Genomic DNA, 19,502 nt, shown 5'->3' on the forward strand with positions numbered 1-19,502 from the left:
TCTGACCACACGCTCATCTCCTCTAGAACATCCTAAACTATTTACAAACCTAGCCAGACTCGCTATCTCTCAGGCCTGTATGCTCGTCGGTTAAGGAAACTCCCTAACATCTCTCCCTAAGCAATTTATTTTGCGTACTACCCTTTACTATCCTCGTCTGTCTCACTTAAATCAGTCAAATACCACCATACTCAGTGTAACATAAAAATCGATAGTAACAAGCCGTATCCAAAAATAAATCGCTAATCAAGAGGTGGTAGTGAGGTTCCTTAACAGACGAGAAGGTATTTGCGCCTTGATCCCAATGACCTCATTTGTGGGTTGATTCTTGTTACCTCGTGATGGTTCTGTTAAGTTTTGCGGAAAGATCTTATGCCGGGTCCATACCAAATGTTCGCTAGTATAGGGAGTTGCAGCTGGATGTTCTGTATTTCTGTAATCCGTATAACTTCTCACCTGCATTCAGGAGAGCCATTTGCAGGGCTGGCTCCAGTGCTTTCATAAAGGTTTGGGGGTGGTGATTCCTGGCAGAATTACACCTTCAGGCATTTAAGCAAATCAAAATATAAAATTCACTTTCAGTTTACCTCTTCCAATCACAGTAATACAATGATATAGGCAAAGGCACGTGCAATATTTATTATATATATTCTGGTAAATAACACTGCTTTTATTATACGATTAATTTGCCGAAAATAAGGGGTGTACGCCCCCCCACGCTCCCCCAAACCTTGTATGGGTAATAGGATACAGTGATGTAAAACTTCCCTCCCCCCCACACCCACCCACCCACGCCAGGAAGCATTTGGTGTGGATGTGGCCTTATAGCGAAGCGGTAAAGGAAGTGTATTATCCCGCCTCTACAGTTTGAAATGCTGTCCCCCAAGCTGAGTAACTAGAGAATCATCTGATGGTAGCATGAATCAGATATAACACACGTCATTGGAGTGAAGGTATCATGAGTATATAAACTAAGAAAATGTGACAATCACAATACATGTATTACAAGCAGGCTAATATAATCCAACTGATTTTCCTGACTGCAGTACCTTGGTTATACAGCATTTAACACAAGAGTATTATTTTTAATTTACATACAGGATTTGATATGAGTATTGTTTGGATGCAGTTTACATTGATCGCTTCATTGTATCAATCCGAACGGATTATCCTCGTATCTCATTAAAAATTCTAATATTACAATGACAAGACTTATTAGTTACTGTTGTTGTAAATGCACATTTCTATTACTGCTTGTCTGTCGAAATAATTCTTTCGCTGGTCTGCTAAGATACAACCTACTAGTAGCAGGCTAAGGCTTCGATTAACTCTACATAAGTAACCATTTCTCTGCTATTCGTACATATAGGATTTTCATTTAGGTTCACACTGGATTACTTCGTCCAGTCAAAAGAATTCCCATCAGTCAAAGGGGAAAAAATAAAAAAAGGGTAACAAAAGGGCATTACAGCACTGGAACACTTTTCTGGTGGCTTTCAAATCTCACAATCTTGATAATAACGAAATACATTACCGTAGCACACTATCATTCATTTTTGTTAATGCTGCACCACTTGCCTCTCTTAAACTTCATAATGATTTGGGTTTTTGAAAACGGAGGCATTAAACATGAATACAAGCTCAAAATGTGATGCTATATTGTGTAACATCTTGTGGTGGTTGGCTCATACCATCATAAAGTGCCAACATGATAGGAGAGATATTTCGCTCAATTTGTAGCTAATGGATATTTTTGGTAAAGTTACTCGAAAGTAATGGATATAAATGTACAGTACATGGTAACTGAAACATACTTCTGAGAAAAATGCTGTTCTATAAGAACCACAACACTTAAAAGAACCAGCAACTTTGCAGAAAAATAGTCTCATTTACTTGGCGTAGTTGTTTCAACTCGAGTACATAAAGCAGGCTATCTTATGAGCGCCTGGTATCACGTACACTAGATATTATGTACCGTACTGTGATATTATGCTTTAAACAGTTTTTGATTTCTCAGTCAAACCATGTCAGCACTTCAGGTTAATTTTAAAGTACATTCACTACTAAGCCTCGCAATAAGGAAGCTCTGAAATGATACCATGTAATATTACCCATGAAGACGTAAACATGTTTCACTTCCTTTATGTATAAATGCTCTAAAATCATCCATAGGGCCTATACACACGTACTTAAGAGATCGTCATTTGTCTTATGTGTATGTTGCTCTAAAATCATCCATAAGCACACGCACTTAAGTGATCGTCATTGCGAGTATCAGTATTTTTCCAGCATCCACGAAACAAACACACAGAGCCTTAAAGCTGCAGTAATGGCAGTGTTCTGAAATTCACCTAACCCTATGAGCTGTATTTTTATGTGGCATGGGGGATTTCGTTGCACCTCTTCCAAGCTATTTATTTTTCATATTCTATCTATCTATCTATTGTCAGGCGTCTTAATTTGTAAAGGATGGCCACAAAAAAATAGCCTCCACGTCGCCCTGCCCTTTGCCATTTGGCTGCCTTTCCTCTAGCACCTCCCTCCCTTCTCATTATACCTCTCCACTCCATCGCTCCATCTTTGGTCCCCCTTTCGTCTTCTCCCTCCCCAGCTATCTAATATACACTCTTCTAGTCAATTTCTCATTCTCCATCCCCTCCACATGGCCAAACCATCTCACAATACTTAACATATAGTACCGGGTACACATTTAAATTCCCTAGTCTCTTACTTATATCATTTCAATATTGACATAGTTTGCATCAATAACACGGAAGAGGATACTGAGGTGTAATGTACAGAATAAATCGCTAAAGAAGAGGTGTTGCGAAATCTACTCCACCTAGAGAACGACGCCAACACAAGAAGCAGTTGAACACAATGGGAGCATCTATCACTATAATCCTTTCACCTTAACTTGACCCAGATTTTTATCTTTCTGCAGCTTATTTCACGTGGTTCAATGGCAGAATACAATACTGTGGTTCAACAACTTTTTCATAGCACTTCTTCGTGACTGCTATTATAATACGAGTCCATTGTTATCACTCAACATTGGAGGTGGTGACATGGCAATTTTAGGCCAAGTTAGAGTAAACGGAGTATAGTATTTCTATGACCATCATCCTTAGAATACAGACCGAAAATCAAAATTCGTCCTTCATTATACCTTTAAGATCTTTAAAAAATGGTATTTGTTTCAATGTCTCCTGTACAGTTTGTCGGCTATATATGGTTAACAAGTACTGGGCTGTCACGTTTATGCCCAGATTAAATGTATAAAAAAAAAAAAAAAGGGATCACTTTTGTCAGATTTAAATTAATGTTTCTGTAACCGGAAACATGCCAGCATCTAAATAAAAGTTACATCGTTTATGCTGATTCTGTTGTTATTGTAACTTTCCCTTTTGAATCTGAATAAATATACTTAATCTTAATAAATACATTTAATTTTAGCCTTATTAATATGACTACAGTTTGTATTAGTTTCTCGTTATTTTTGTTTATGAAATACACAATGACGGGCAAGAGTGAATAAAAGTATTATTCCTCTATGGTATTTCTATAATCAGAGCCTCTCAAATTTACGTACGAGTTCATATCTTAATCAGGAAGTCCTTTGATTATGTTTTACTAGTAGCCAAAATTCTCGACTTAATGTTGTTGTTGTGGACCCAGGCTCATTCGGATGTGAAAAGATGCCCATCTCCTGCAGTCCACGAACTTTCTCTTCATGGATAGAGAGGAGGTTGAAGGGAGATTGTATTTAGCATATATTGTTGCCACCACGTGAAGGCGCCCCCCTCCCTTGAATTAATGGTGGTGGTGGTGGAAGTTTTAGGTGGCACTGGTCCTTGGTATGGTTTCTCTGGTAATCCTTGGCTGTTTGACCTACCAACTTGTTGCCAAGGTGGTGTTGGCTGCTGTGGAGGGTATTTGTGTGGTTCATATAGTTCTTGGTATGGTAGATAGGGTAATTCTGGGGACTCTGATTTACCACAGGTTGTTGTGGTGGTGGTGGCGGTGTTGGTTGCTGTGGAGACTCTTTGGGTGGTTGATATGGAAGCTCTTCTTGTCATGTGGTGGTTGCTGTGGAGGTCGTTTAGGTGGCTGACAGGGTCCTTTATGTGGTCGTAGCTCTGGAAATCCTGGGCAGCTCTGACCTACCACTTGTTGCCATGGTGGTGTTGGTTGTTGTGGAGGCTGTTAGGGTGGTTCCTGGTTCTCCTGTTGCCCCTCCCCCTCCTCCGGTTCCGCATGCCCCTCCTATGTACCCCCAGTATGCCCGAGTTGAAGTTGGCACGGACGGAGAGGATGAAGGTCTCAATGTCCGATTCGTTGGTGCCGCGGCGAATCCTGAAGTACCCGTTCTCACCCCACTCTCGACCCCAGGAGTTGGCACAGAGCTGGAAGGAGAGAATTACATACAGTGACAGATTTACAGACCACGAACACCTACGAGTATTTACAGACCATGAAGACCTTCTGACTGGGTACAGGAACGTCTTGATGTGAATCCTGAAGTAGCCGCTCTCAGTCCACTCTCGGCCCAGGAGTTGGCGCAGAGCTAGGGATTGAAGGGATTGGTGGGTAAGCTACATAAATTTACTCATTCTTCCCGGTGCTTCGCTGCGGTGAGGCGCTGTCTGCCGCAAAGGACCATCACGGGATGGCACTTCACGGGTGGTTGCTGCTTATCCAGAAAGACTACAGTGACTCAACAATAAAAAGAATAGCAGTAGATAATCCATATTTGCAAAACATTAAACAACAAGCAAGAAATAGGCCCTGAGCCTTAGCCCAGAATCGGACACATAAAAAAAAAAAAGAAAAAAAAAAGCAACCAAGAACTGAACCTTCAGGCACTCCACTTCCCCCTCCCTCCCTCTCCCCATTCTCTCTCTCTCTCTCCACCACTTACCCAGTACTTGACGTTATTATCTTCGCCCCATCCCAGTATCCGCACCGAGTGAAGAGCCGGGCCGCCCCCCTGTGACCCCTCCATACCGGTGTGGGTGTAGATGCCTTCCCGGTACACGAAGAAGTCCCGGTGCACGTTCATGATCGCTGAAAAAAAAAAAAAAAAAAAAAAAAAGACAGATTAGTACGTACCAATTGCACGAAATATTTATTAGGGCCATTTACCCCAACACCTCGATGACACATATCTGATTTAATTAATGCTATCTCCAATTTTTTAAAACCACAAGGGGGAAATTTTGAACAGCGGGGGGGGGGGTTATATACAGCCCTCGTTAACCTCTTCACTACTAGTTTTTTATGAATTATAATCGCTAAAGAAAATCGTCTGAGGATGGCAAGAATAAATGGAAATAAATAAGAAATATGTGAAGAGGTTAATTTTGCTCAAGGGTTAAATAAATGCCGATCGACTGTACCAGATTTTATTAAGGCATTTGAGAGAGAGAGAGAGAGAGAGAGAGAGAGAGAGAGAGATTAAATTCGTAACTGCAGGAAAGAAGATTTAGATGAATGCCTATTGAACGCACGAGGGTCATTACGGCAAACAATTAATTAAACTGAAAAATTAACAGGAAGATATTAGACTACAGTTTATCAAAATTCGCTCTCTCTCTCTCCTTGTCTTACACACACACACACACACACACACACATACAAATTCTCTCCTCTCTCCACTTATCCTAGTATAGCGCACACACACACACACACACACACACACACACACACACATTCTCTTCCCCACTCTCTCTCACCCACCCTGCACGGGGCCATTCTGCATGATCTCCCACTGGATGTCCTCCTCCTTGCCAGAGATCCTATAAGATGGCTCCACGAAGTAAAAATCATCTCGGTATAGGATCTGTTGGGAGTCAGAGGTCAGCTAAGGTCAGGCGAGGTCAGTTTAAACAGAGGATGTAACAACAACAACAACAACAACACAGCAAGAGTAGCAGCAGCATCAGATACTTCAATCACCATCACCAACAACAAAAATAATAACAACACTCGCGATTCTGTCAGAAATATATGCTTACCTATCAGAAGTTTATTATTACTCATGTTATTATTATTTTTATTATTATTATCATCACATCATCATACAACTGGTGCTGTACTGAAAAATGAGAGATTGATAAACACCACAGAGTAAAGCAGTGTTGTCCAAACTGGGGTGTGTGCCCCTGGGGGTACGCAGCATTACTCAAAGGGGTACGTGAGTAGATAATGAAAAATTATATATGTATATATATTTTTTTTCAAACTGTGTGACATACAGGTCATATGGATCTTGGATCAGTAACTTTACTGAGCATATGTATGTGTGCATGGGTGACTGTTTAAGAATATAAAATAACTGAATGACCACAACACTTACACAGTTTCCAAATTAAGTGAGTGACAAGAAAAGAGTAAGATTTAAAATGAACGAGAAATAAAACTGAGGGGAGATGGTAGTAGAGGGGAGGGAGAGGAAACGGGACAGGACGCTTACGGGAACAACGCTGAACTCCTCGCTCGAGTCACTCTTGCTCAGTTTCGTCTTAGGAGTGAAAGTGTGAACATCTCTTTTTCAAATTCACATGTAAGCTTAGAGACACAGCTATTTCTTTAACAGTAAGAACTATGGATAGATGGTTAAAACGTGATAGCTGTAGCAGTCGCAGCATCAATGCAAGTGAAGGAAATTAAGCAGCTGTGAAGAAAATGAAAACTGATCTACCTAAATATCGGGAATACAAGGAAAACTGTGTTTTGGACTTACTTGTACGAATTCTGATCCTCCGGAAGCTCTGTGCTTCTTTTGTTGAGAGAGGTTGGACAACAGTAGTATGAAACCAGTTCACCCCCAAAGTCAGTGTCATGTTGGCAAACTGGCGGAATTTTTTAAATGAAAGCTTTCTGATTTTAAGTGTTCCCAGACAACAATTAACTAAGCCTCCAGAACATCATGCAAAGCTCTGAAAGCATCTTTAGCTGTAGCTTTATTGGTTGCTAAAGCTAAAAAGCCATCTAATGGAGGTGAAGAACTGATATTGCTAGCCGCAGTTGTGATGGCTAAAAAAAATGCTAGGTGAAAGGGCAGCTGACCAACTATAGGCTGTTCCTTTGTCACACCAAACTGTTCCTCGAAGGGTAAATAAAATGAGTACTGATATTACAGATATTATTGATCAAGTTGTGACTAAGCTGAGAACAAGCCAGTTTTTTTTTCACTTCAGCCTGACGAATCGACTGACGTCAGTGGACAGGTTCAACTTTCTCATTTGTGATACATTGAACATGTACTTTTTTGCAAAAAATTAGAAGAACACACAACTGGGGATGCCATTTTTAATGTGATTAATCAGTTCTTTTCTCAACAAGGGCTTAGTTGGAAATCTTGCATTAGCGTGTGTACAGACGCTACTGCATCCATGACCGGCAATGTGAACGACTCATTGCATGGATTAAGAAGGAAAATCCTGATATGGAGAGGACTTGTTGCATTATCCACAGAGAATCATTACCATCCAAAAAACTGATTTCAGAGTTGCATAGGATATTGAATGATGGAGTCAAAGTAATCACATTTATAAAGTCAAGACCACTTAATGCTCACCTGTTTCATAGACTGTGCGAAAACATAGAGTCTGAGCTCACAAAGCTATTATTGCACACAGAGGTGCGCTGGCTGTTGAGAGGGAGGGTACTCGCCAGGTTGTTCGAGTTGCGAGGTGAGGTAGGCTCCTTTTTATCAGAAAATGAATCTCCATTTGCCATGTGTTTGGAAAACTACTTGGCTTGCACAACTGGCATGTCTTGCAGACATATTTACCAAACTGAATGAGCTAAATTTGTCTGCAGGGCAATGATACAAACATTCACAACTTGTATGATAAGGTTGGAGGTTTTCACAAGAAAACAGAGTTGTGGAAGAAGATATGGTCTGGGGGATATATTACCTGTTCTCCTCTGTCAATGATTATTTTTCCAGTAACAATGATGAATGAGTGAGTGTGAAACCAGTTATTGTGGAACATTTGACCAACCTTATTTGTTTTTTTAAATCTTACTTTCCTGACATAAGTGAGAGATCTGTACAGATGGACTGGGTTAGAAATCCAGACCTCCTATCTGAAAATAATATGAAACTTCCCACTTGCCTTCAGGAAGCACCGTTAGAAGTGTGTTCAGACCGTGGCCTTAAACTGGTATTTGAAAGCTCAAACGTCACACGGTTTTGGAGCTGTGTAAAGGAGCACCTTGACCTAAGAAAAAAAGGCTTTGGAAAACCTTGTGCCCTTTGGGTCTTGGCTACCTACCTTTGTGAAGCCTCTCTCTCTGCAATGAGCGTTATCAAAACAGAGAAGCAAATTAATATAAATATGGAACAACGCGTGATCACTGCAGTAGCCTCTCTACCGCCCAGAATGGCAAGAATCATCAGTGAACATCAACCCCACATTTCACATTGAATTGAAAGTAATTTTCAAGCATTTTTATGTTATTTCGTTAGCCTTTTTCCTTTAGTATACTGAATAATAACTTATTGTCCAGCACTCAAATTAAGCGAACTTTTAATATAATATGCATTGTCTTTCCAAACACTGAGTTTAATCAGTCATGGGGGTATTTAATTGTAGAAGGTAACATGGGGTTCAATAGGCAAAAAAGTTTGGACAACACTGTAAAGGACTCTCTCTCTCTCTCTCTCTCTCTCTCTCTCGCGACTGACCCTATTTGAGGCACATCGTACAGAACGCCGCGTCCGTCCCCTTGGGCAGGCCGGGACATTACCAGCGGCGCCACTACGGTACGGGAAGCAAGATTCCTGCACCGTCCTGAAAGGAAGGAAGTAATGATGAAGAACTGGCATCTAAGCATAATATGGCTCCGTGGCACTAAGGCAGAAGGAAGCGGGGGGAATAACTACATTAAATGGATGATGAAGAGCAATAAGAAAAGTGATAATTGTGGAAATGTAAACGATGGGAAAGTCACCCGGGAAACAGATGATCTATGGAGGCTGTCGTTGCGGAAAGAAAGGGAAAAACTGAGAGAAGGTGCTGGAGTACAGACGAGTAATAAAAGTGACGGATGATCATGAGCAGTTAGATTGTGAACAGAGTGGAAATGATCATGAGTGAGGCGGATATGGCCCAAAGGAAGACAAGCCAGGGAGGGTTGAAATTCACAGACAAAACTAATGAATTCCCTGCCGTAATTGTTTCTTTTTCTTTCAGTCTTTTCATTGTTTTTAGGAACAGAAGGAAGTTTTTTTTTTATTCTTCTATTAAGAACAATGAACGTACAGAACTCCCCCCCCCCCATGTCTCTGTTTTTTTCCTCGTTTAAACATGGAATAACTATGCAATTTAGGGTTAATATAACAGCACAAAACATGGAGTACTTAGGGACTGCAATATCTCCAGTTCGAAAAAGTCTCCCTTAAGCTGAGGAAAATCGTCTAGAGGTAGCAAGAATATAAAAATAAAATAAAGAAAGAGGAGTTAGCAAGAATAATATAAAAATAAAGAAAACGGTTCAATACGACCCCTACGTTCTCTCCAACCTACCCTATCCGCCGGAGGAACTGCCAGGCGTATTCCACATGCCCGCCCCTACACCCGCTCTGGCCTTGGCGATCGCAGCTCAGCAGGTGTTGTGCGGAGAGAATCGCCGTCTCGTTGCCGGCCGTCTCGATGGCTATCCTGGCGCGTGGAGAAGATCTGGGATTAACACCTACTTACCACACGAGGGGTACTGATTTGGGTGCCTACTGACAGCATGAGGAGGATAAGGCAGACAGGAAAGAGGAAAATTTAGAATTAATACCTGCTGACTACACGAGGAAGACAGACAGGAAAAAGGAAGATTTGGGATTACTGCTTACTGACTACGCGTGGGACACAGACAGGGAAGAGGATGATAAGGCAGACAGGGATGAGGAAGATAAGGGATTAATGCCTACTGCCTACACGAATAGGATAAGGCAGATAGGAAAGAGGAAGATTTGGATTTAATGCCTCCTGACTACTGAAAGGTGTGGTGTAATATGAGGAATAAATCGCTTACTAATAGGTGCTGCGAATCCTCCTATGCCACTTATAATACGGCTCTAGGGCCCGCATTCTCGTCGGTTAAGGAAGCTCCCTAAAACCTTTTCCTAAGCAACTTATTTTGCCCACCACACCTTAGAGTCCATCTCCGTGTTACATATATCTATCTAATATCGCCATACTCTGCATGAATAACGTGCAAAGGGATATTAACCAATCATGTCCAAAAAGAAATCGCTAAAGAAGAGGTGCTAGGGAGCTTCCTTACCCTAAGAGAATTATGTCTAGCTTACTAACACCTCTTCTATACCGATTTATTTCTGATTCTGCTTTTTCACTGCATTCTTGTGTGTTTTTCATGTCATCTATGTCGACATTAAAAAGACATAAGAAGCAAATATGAAGATATTAATGGACAGTTTGGCAAATAAATCGCTAAGGAAGAGTGGTTAGGGAGCCTCCTTAACCAACGAGAACACAGGCATAACGACTGACACTTCAAGCTGGTGTACCACGAACTTGTGCGCTCAAGTGTACCTGTCCTGCGCCACCCCCAGCGTGGAGAAGGCCCAGGAGGCCCCGCACCAGCCCTGGTCACTGACGCCGGAGATGAGGTTACGCCATTCCCACTTGGTACGCGCGTCGAATTCCCGGGGGATGAAGTCGGGGCGGAGGAGGATGGGGTACATACGCATGGACTGTGTGGGTGGAGGAGAAATCAATATTATCATCATCACCACCATCATTATCATCATCATTATTATTATTATCATCATCATCATCATTATCATCATCATCATCACACAAACACTACTTCACATATTAATACAGCGGGTTTTCACGTGTAATTCGCTGATGTGCCCACGGAAACAGCACAAAAACGGAACAAGTATGGTTCACGATTGAGCGGAAGAGAGGAGAAGCAGGAAAAGAACTGAATGTAATGTCTATCAATCAATCAATTAATCAATCACGTTATCAACCACTCTATTTATTAGGAAAGAGAGCAAATGACGTAGAAAGAAAAAATGAAAACTAACTCCCTCTTACCAGTGTCTCAGGCGAATGCGTACCGGTCCTATACGTGAATCCCTCCGAGGCCTTCCTTCCCCAGAACATGGAGTAGTTGCTGGCCCTCCACGCCAGACGAGGCCTTCTGTTGATTCTGTTGATCAGGTTCTCCTGCACCATACACACGTCTTCCTCACACTCTATCCTCCCCTCGTGGCACTTACTGTGATGATGATGATGATAGAAGTAGTAGTGATGGCATTATTATTATTATTATTATTATTATTATTAATGTTATTATTATTATTATTATTATTATTATTATTATTATTATTAGCTATTCTTGTAATAAATACTACTACTGCTATTGGCAAAATTAAAAAAATAATAATAATAACATAATGAAACAACATATTCAAGCCAAAGCTGAATAATAATTAGAGGAGAAATTGAAAGCTAAAATCCAACACCAAGACAGGAAAAAAAAAAAAGATGACTATATTATGCAGTCGCCTACCCAAGCTAGGGACAATGCCTTCATGAATTGTGTGTGTGTGTGTGTGTGTGTGTGTGTGTGTGTGAGAGAGAGAGAGAGAGAGAGAGAGAGAGACGGGTGGGTGTGGCAATATGGCGGCTGTGAGTGACGCAATGGCTGCCTCTCAATCACCCCAACGTTGATAAAGGGAGGAATGGGGAGCATCACTGATTTCCCTCTCTCTCTCTCCCTCTCTCTTCCTTCGCTGTCCCCCTCTGCTTCCTTTTATTTTCCTTCTCCATTCACTGTTTTACTATCCTCTCTCATTCTCTCTCTCTCTCTCTCTCTCTCTCAGTATCCTTCCATCATTCCCCGTCCTTTCTTTTCATTTCCACTGCTATCTTCCCTCATTTTTTTCACTTTCCTTCCTTGCATTTTTTCCTTATTTCCTTCCTCCTTCTTTTAGTCTACCCTTCCTTCTTTCTCTTAGTGTCCCTCCTTCTATCCTCCTTTCCCTTTCTCAGTTCACCATCATCTTTTGCATTCTCTCCTGCACTCCTTCCCTTCACTTTCTAATACTTTCCTCCCTCCCTCCCTCTCTCTCTCTCATTTTCTCACCTCATCCTTTTCCCTTTACTTCCTCTCTTTCACTCATTCTCTCAGCTTTTTCCTCCTCCTCCTCCTCCTCCTCCTACTACTACTACTACTACTACTTTTATTATTATTATTATTATTATTATTATTATTATTATCATCATTATTATTATTACTATTATTGTCAGTTTTATCTAGTCGTCCTTGCCACGTACCTAGATTATTTTATCCACCTGAGGGAGATCTCCGCTGCCAAAATGGTTAATAATTCTTTCTTTCTTTCTCTCTCTCTCTCTCCTTAGATCTTTCTCCGACTCCCTTCTTCACCGTCTTTATCTCTCTCCCACTTTACTCCCCTCCCCTCTTCTCTCCCTCACCCTCTCTCTCTCTCTCTCTCTCAAAAATCTCTAAAACAAAGAGCTATTAATTGCCTGTGAATTATTTAGACAAGGAAAATGCCACCATTCAACGCTTAATCTTGGCTCCACCACGCTATAAATTGACACAAATGAATGCAGTAAAACGTATAATAAATGCGGCTAAACTAATGCCAAACAAACGCAGCTAAACTAGTGTCAAATAAACACAACTAAACTGACGCGAAATAAACGGAACCAAACTAACGTGAAATAAACGCAACTATACTAATCCCAAATATACGCAGCTTAACGTCAAATATACGGAGCTGAACGTCAAATAACGCAGCAAAATTCAAACAAACGCAACCAAACTAACGTGAAATACACGCAGCTAAACATCAAATAAACGCAGCTGAACGTCAAAAAACACGGCTAAACGTCAAATAAAGACGGCTAAACGCCAAATAAACACAGCTAAGCGTCAAATAAACAGATCTAAATGCCAAATAAACACAGCTAATCTAACGTGAAATAAACGCAACCAGACATACGACACTGGCACATTAACAGGCCTCTGAATATTTACTGTCAAAAGATAAGACCCAAATAATTTTGCCTGAAACACTAGAAGCCTCGCTAATTTCGAAGCGTTTTTACTCTGCATCATTGGACGTCTGTGGTGCTTGCATATTCACCCATGCGTTTTATTTCTTTACTAGACGCGCTGAAGAGGGACGCCTTCATGTGGTGGCACTTATTCAACCGTGCGGCTCCTCTGCCTGGTTATGCAAACGTCCCTCAACTCCCTCCCTATCCCCCAGAAAGGAGGATGGTGGACTGCAGGATGACAATTTCAGCATCCGGTTCACTGGGTTCACGTTTTGCAAGAATCTGGCGCAACAACATCAACATTATCATCATCATCATCATTATCACCACCACCACCAAAACCAACAACAACAACAACAACTGCTACTACTATCACCACTACTACTACTATTACTACTACTACAACCACAACGACGTGTTAGTTTATTCTTGCATTAGGATGGATTTTTGAACGAGAGGAGTCGATAGTCTTCATTAACTCCTTTACTAGTAGAGAGCCTTCCCAAGTTGAATGTAGTCGTCTGGTGGCAACAAGAATAAGATGCAGGAACAGGTTATCGAAGAGAAGGGGTTACAGAAAACAGATGCCGTATTTATGAGCTCTCCTAAACCCAGCCTTTGAATATACAAGTAAATAACCCCTCCAGTGCAAAGTCTCTCCTGAGGTAAATAAAATGTGGGACAAAAAAAAAAAAAAAAAAAAAAAAAAAAAATCTTATACTTTTCACTTTAACTAGGCGTAAAGCTGCCACCTCCAAACTGAACTTCTCTAACAACAGATTAACACTGGAATATGGTGCTAATCACGAAGATGTGCAAGGGAAAAGATGCAGAGCCGTAAAACTGTCTTATTCTGCCACTGAACTACGGGAAATAGGCTGCAAAAGGACGAAAATTACCAGATTATAATGAACCAAAGAAAATACATCATATTGATGGGGTAAATATTCATGACAAGAAAAAAACATCTAAAATGATTGTTAAGAAGAAGGAATGGCAAAAGTGCACAGATAAAATATTTTAAAAAGTACAGAAACAACAGAGCATTCAGGATGGGAGGAGGTTTGGAGACCTGTACCCATTACTACACTCCACCAGCTACAGGTCTGTGGCTAAAGTGTGAAATGTAGTAATGGGTATAGGTCTCCAAATCTCCTCCCATCCTGAATGCTCTGTTGTTTCTGTGTTTTTTTATCTTTTATCTGTGCACCTTTGCCATTCCTACATTTTAACAATCATTTCAGGGGAAAATTTTTGTTTTGTAGTTTATGATCATTTGTGGGAGTATAATTATGCATAAAGCAAGGGTTAGATTTGGATTGTTACATGCATAGCATACTGAAAGACTAAAATAAGAGTGAAAATAAGTGTTTTGGTACGTTCTTTAACTGCAGGCGAGCTGTAACTAACCAATATTAAGCAAAATGGCGTACTGTACTTACGTGTAATCGCGATGCGGTTTGCAGGCCGTAACTAGCGAACCGTAGCCTAAATACTATTTTAAACATGAAAAGAAACATATACACTTGACAAGCAGCGCTTTGGTATATAGCACGCTCGCGTCCGCCTTTTTGTTTTGAAGTTATGATTGATTAAGAAGAAAGAACAAAATCGATATATTTGCGGTTTGCTTTTGCGACTCCTACGAAGGTTAGTAAGACTTTGCGAGTAGTACTGCACTTGAATAGCGAAGGTCTTTTAGTTCATATGCTTTGAACTGGGCATTGCAACCGTTTTCGCGCAAATTCTCATGTACCCCATGGTACAGGATGCCATTTTGAACCTGCGCCATTCCTACTTCGCACTCCCTGATAAATACTTCCCCCAGGCTATTATTCGCGTAGTCATAAAGTGGCTCAAGCACTTCCCTTCCTGCCAAATGATAAACCATCTTGGCGGGAAAACAGGTGCTGGGTGTCAAGGAGATGGACGCGCCGAAAGTGAGGCCAGGGAGGGCATGTATAAAGTATTTTAGCTAACTCACGAGATAAGCGGGTCTCCATAACAGTTGGCTCTTCTTACAGATCGTTTTCTTTTTCGTAATTATGTTATTTTAATAATCACTCTAATAACAGTTAAGTGCTTGCTGACAATTTTTGAAGACAATGCTCACGATGTCTACACAACAATTAATTTTCGTGCAGTTGTTTTTGTGTGCATTTTTCTTTATTTTGGTCAATAGTCTTTTTTTTTTTAATGTGCAATCTTTGATAGAATTATGGGCACGTACGAGTATATATAGGTGAATCATCTTGTCTAAAAAAAATAAAAATAAAATGCGCGTGGAATGAAAACTTGGCATGCTGCTCAATGTTTACAAGTGTGTGAGGGCATAAGCGTGGAATGTTGATGACACTGAAAGCCTCTGAGTGACGTGCAGTGCAATGATTATTTATAACACTATTCTGATTCTTAGATAAAATAAAAAAAATCAACACTTCAACGAAAGAGGGAGGTGTTATTACGTAGATTTAGCTTCCGTAATTATTTTCAGTTCTACAAACGAAATTATTCAAGTTAGATAAAACTGAGCCACTGAGGTAGAATACCACTATGGATTGTAAGATCTGATTGAGAAAGAGAGAGAGAGAGAGAGAGAGAGAGATTTGACCTTGACCCAAGACCCTCACCTCTGATCGACCTGCACCCAAATCGAATCGAATTTCTCTTTTTCTTTCTCTCTCTCTCTCTCTCTCTCTCTCTCTCACACACACACACACACACACACACACACACACACACACAATGCACAGTTTGTGTCTATTTCGGGGCACTTCAGACCTCACACATTACATACACAAAAACCAACTCGATCACTGGTCACTCCTTAACTGTCGCCAATTAAGTGAATATATGACTGATTATTTCACTTTTACATCTCTACCCTCACGCATCCCTGTTTTCATGGCGGGAATGACAGAGGTAGGGTGTTGGGGTTGTGAGGTAGGGTGTATGGGGCTGTGCATGAGTGGGCAGGGTGTATTAAGGTGTGGGGTTTGGTGTATGGGACCGTGCATGAGTGAGTAGGGTAGGGTGTGGAGGAGAGTGATGTTGTTGTGAGTCGGTAGGGTGCATTAGGGTGTGTGGTAGGGTGTATGTAGTCCGTGGTTGAGTGGGTAGGGTGTATTAGGGTGTATTAATAGCCAGTGTGACAGTCCCGTCTGCTGGTGACAGATGTGGGTAATGTCATCCAAGGGTAAGCGTGTTATTGAAGTTTTGGCCAAGTCTCCCCTCGGTTACGCCATCTCCGTTTTCTCCCATGGCTCTCTGATTACCTCATTCGATCCAGATTAGAGATTAGCGATATTTTATGTTACTGTTTAATTTTTCCGCGTTTCATTACGTGGTGGAGCTTGTTTGCTGTTAGTTTCTTCAGCTGATATCACTGCAACCTTTTCTAAATTACCTCTTGCCACCTCCAAGCGATTTTATTCAGCGAAGGAAACTCTTTGTTCTGAGAAGGTTAATGAAGGCAACTGTATATCTAACTTTTCCAGGTCAGAAAGTTTCCTACGTAGAATTTAATCGCCCGATGGTTGTAAATTAAATAAATAAATAATATAAAGCCTACGTCAGCGTCCTGAAGGAGATACGACTGTCATGCTACGGCTGTTGGCAAGTCTACTTTGTTAACGTCATCTCGACTTCCCGTTTGGCTCTTTTTTCTGGTGAGTATGTTTTAGATTTACAAATGAACCAGTTGTGTGGATTATTTTTATTTACCCCTTTAACATGAGGACGTTTTTATTTTTTTCTTACTAACGTTATACAATTAATTTCATTCCAAGAGATTTTTCACTTTAGTCGGCCTAGATATTACCTTCCCTCTGGCGCATTTGTTCTAGCCAAAGATCCCTAACCCTATCCAGCTCAGTTGATGGCCAAATGTATTCAGAGAGGAGGCTCGATTTGACTAGTAACCAAGGAGACACGTTTCTACCTCAAAACTAAAGATCACCGAGAAAAATTAAACCACGACTTAGTTTTTAAGGGATTTGCTCAAGTCCGTCAAGTGAAAACATACCGGTTATAGTCACGTCCTAGGAGAGAGAGAGAGAGAGAGAGAGAGAGGGAGTTACGCCATCGATGTGAAAAGCTATACAGAATTCAAAGTAAAATATTTGTTCGTCTTGCAGTTCACAGTTGGATTTACGAAGATTTATGGTAATGTAGCCCGTCGTAGCTCTGCGTTTATGTGTGTGTGTGTGTGTGTGTGTAAGAGAGAGAGAGAGAGAGAGAGAGAGAGAGAGAGCCAGGCAACAAGTCATGCGGTAAGATACTGTAATGAGTGTTATATATAGTCACACACACACACACACACACACACACACACACACACACACACACACACACACACAGATTAAGGTATACTCATTCACGAGATAGATTCCTTGCACACACACACACACACACACACACACACAATCACTCGGTATTTACACAATGACAACTAGGTCCAAAAATTCAATTACCTTACACCATCGATCAAAGCCAGTGACAATTATGAACCTGTCTATCCTTGTCAGTTACGGCTTAACCCTTTGGAGCACGGGCACGTCTTCCGATTAGCGTGTTCTAACCACTATAGTCAGTCTTTTTTCACCTCAATGCAATATCCTGAGGTGGTACTCTGATGCGGTTAGGAAGCTTACTAACACCTCTTCCTGACCGGTTTATTTCTGAGTCTGCTCCGTTTCTGTATTCTTGTGTGGTATTCATGCCACCTATGTCAATACTGAAAAGGTATAAGAAGCAAAGAAGAGGATGATAATGGGTGGTTTGAAAATAAATCGCTAAAGAACAGGCGTTAGGGGGCCTCCTTACCTTACGAGAGTATGGACCTTGGTTGGATAACTTCTACGAGTCTTAAGTTATGAGGTAAGAATGGGACTTCTTGGATATACTCAGTTCACTTTATTTTGGCCTAAAATTGTCATCTCCCATCTTGAATGCCGAGTTATAACAATAGATTAACACAAGAATATGATGCTAGTCACGAAGAAGTGCTACAGGTAGGATGTACAGCCACAGTACTGTTTTGTTCTGCCACTTAGCTACGTGAAATAAGGTGCAAAAGGATGAAAATTTAGGCCAAGTTCAAGTTAATGAACTATAGCAGTCAAATCTACCCACCAGTTTAAATGAAGGAGTTAAGACTATTAACTCTTATAATATTCTGTTAAGTTATATCTGCACGTCACTTATATATCATCTAATATCAGATATCTCTAAGAGATGTGGCTCTAAATCAAACTGAACTAAGTAAGGTTGGTCTTCCTTTAAGTAAAAAAAGAAAATACATAAAAATAAAATAGAAATATGCAGGAGCTGCGTATCCAGAAACCCAGCTCAATTTCCATCACCCGAAATCAAATAATGGCAACACAAATTCGCTCTAAATCCGCTCTAAGTGCTAATATTACGCAACTCTGCCCAGAATACACCACACACACACACACACACACACATGAGGAGGAATAGGTCACACACACACATGAGGGGAACCGTAATGTATGTGCTGCGTGATGGTGATGAACGAGACCAGTGTGTTGTTTCTGTTTTGGTGAGCTGAGGCTGGGTTGGGTTGGGTTGGGTGAGGTTAGGTTTGATTGGCTTCGGCTGGGTGAGGTTAGCTGGGTTACGTGGGGTTAGGAAAAGTAAGGCTAGGCCAAGTTAGGTTATGTTAGGTTAGTTTGGTTTGGTTTAGGCTGGGTGAGGAAGAGTTCAGTTCGGTTAGACTGGGCTGAGTGAGGTAAGGTTAGGTCAAGTTAGGTTAGGTTAGGTTAGGTTGGTATGACTTGACTGAGGCTGGGTTGGGCTAGACTAAATAAGCTAATGATAAGTTAGGTCACGTTAGATAAGGTTAGGATAGGTTGGGTTGGGCAGGGTAAGGTTAGATTGAGTTTGGTTAGGTTAGTTAACGTTAAGAATAGTTACGTTAGGTCTATCACTACGTCAACTGCCACAAAATCAAGAGACTAGAATAGGCGAGACACTTGAAGCCAAAAGAAATATATGGAGGTTGATGAAGACGAATGGGATCAGCGTGTTTTCCTTAGACATTCTTCCTCTCTCTCTCTCTCTCTCTCTCTTTCTCTCATTCTTGGTGATATTGGAGATTCGTGGCAACTTTTAAAGGCGATTTATTATGCCAATTACATCTGGATATTTACGGTGTGTAGATAGATGGACAGACAGGCATACAAACAGACAGACAGACAGACTTACAGACAGGTACATAGACAGATAGACAGAAACAGGTAGACAGACAGATAGATATATAAATAGACAGAACGATAGACAGAATGATAGACAGATAGACAGAAAGACAGAATGATAGTCAGATAGATAGAAAGAATGACAGATGAACAGAACGATATAAACAGACAGATATAGACAGACAGTACACAGACATCTTGATATTCTCTTTAA

At 40.9% G+C, this 19,502-nt stretch overlaps 1 protein-coding gene across 1 annotated transcript in view; it reads right to left on the minus strand.

The window, feature by feature from the left end:
• Nucleotides 1–798: 798 nt before the first annotated feature.
• Nucleotides 799–19,502, minus strand: part of LOC145410540 (tubulointerstitial nephritis antigen-like) — a 61,366-nt gene continuing 42,662 nt past the window's right edge. The window contains exons 5-11 of the mRNA XM_080280657.1: nucleotides 11,073–11,256; nucleotides 10,560–10,720; nucleotides 9,540–9,674; nucleotides 8,699–8,804; nucleotides 5,740–5,842; nucleotides 4,922–5,067; nucleotides 799–4,406 (exon numbers count right to left, since the gene is read on the minus strand). Coding sequence (XP_080136783.1) covers nucleotides 4,164–4,406; nucleotides 4,922–5,067; nucleotides 5,740–5,842; nucleotides 8,699–8,804; nucleotides 9,540–9,674; nucleotides 10,560–10,720; nucleotides 11,073–11,256 — 1,078 coding nt within the window. The 3' untranslated portion in view covers nucleotides 799–4,163. The remainder of the gene's footprint in view (nucleotides 4,407–4,921; nucleotides 5,068–5,739; nucleotides 5,843–8,698; nucleotides 8,805–9,539; nucleotides 9,675–10,559; nucleotides 10,721–11,072; nucleotides 11,257–19,502) is intronic.

Source organism: Coenobita brevimanus, chromosome 86 (genome assembly GCF_032717465.1).
Source record: "Coenobita brevimanus isolate Jiangsu-jjx chromosome 86, ASM3271746v2, whole genome shotgun sequence".
Taxonomy (NCBI): domain Eukaryota; kingdom Metazoa; phylum Arthropoda; class Malacostraca; order Decapoda; family Coenobitidae; genus Coenobita; species Coenobita brevimanus.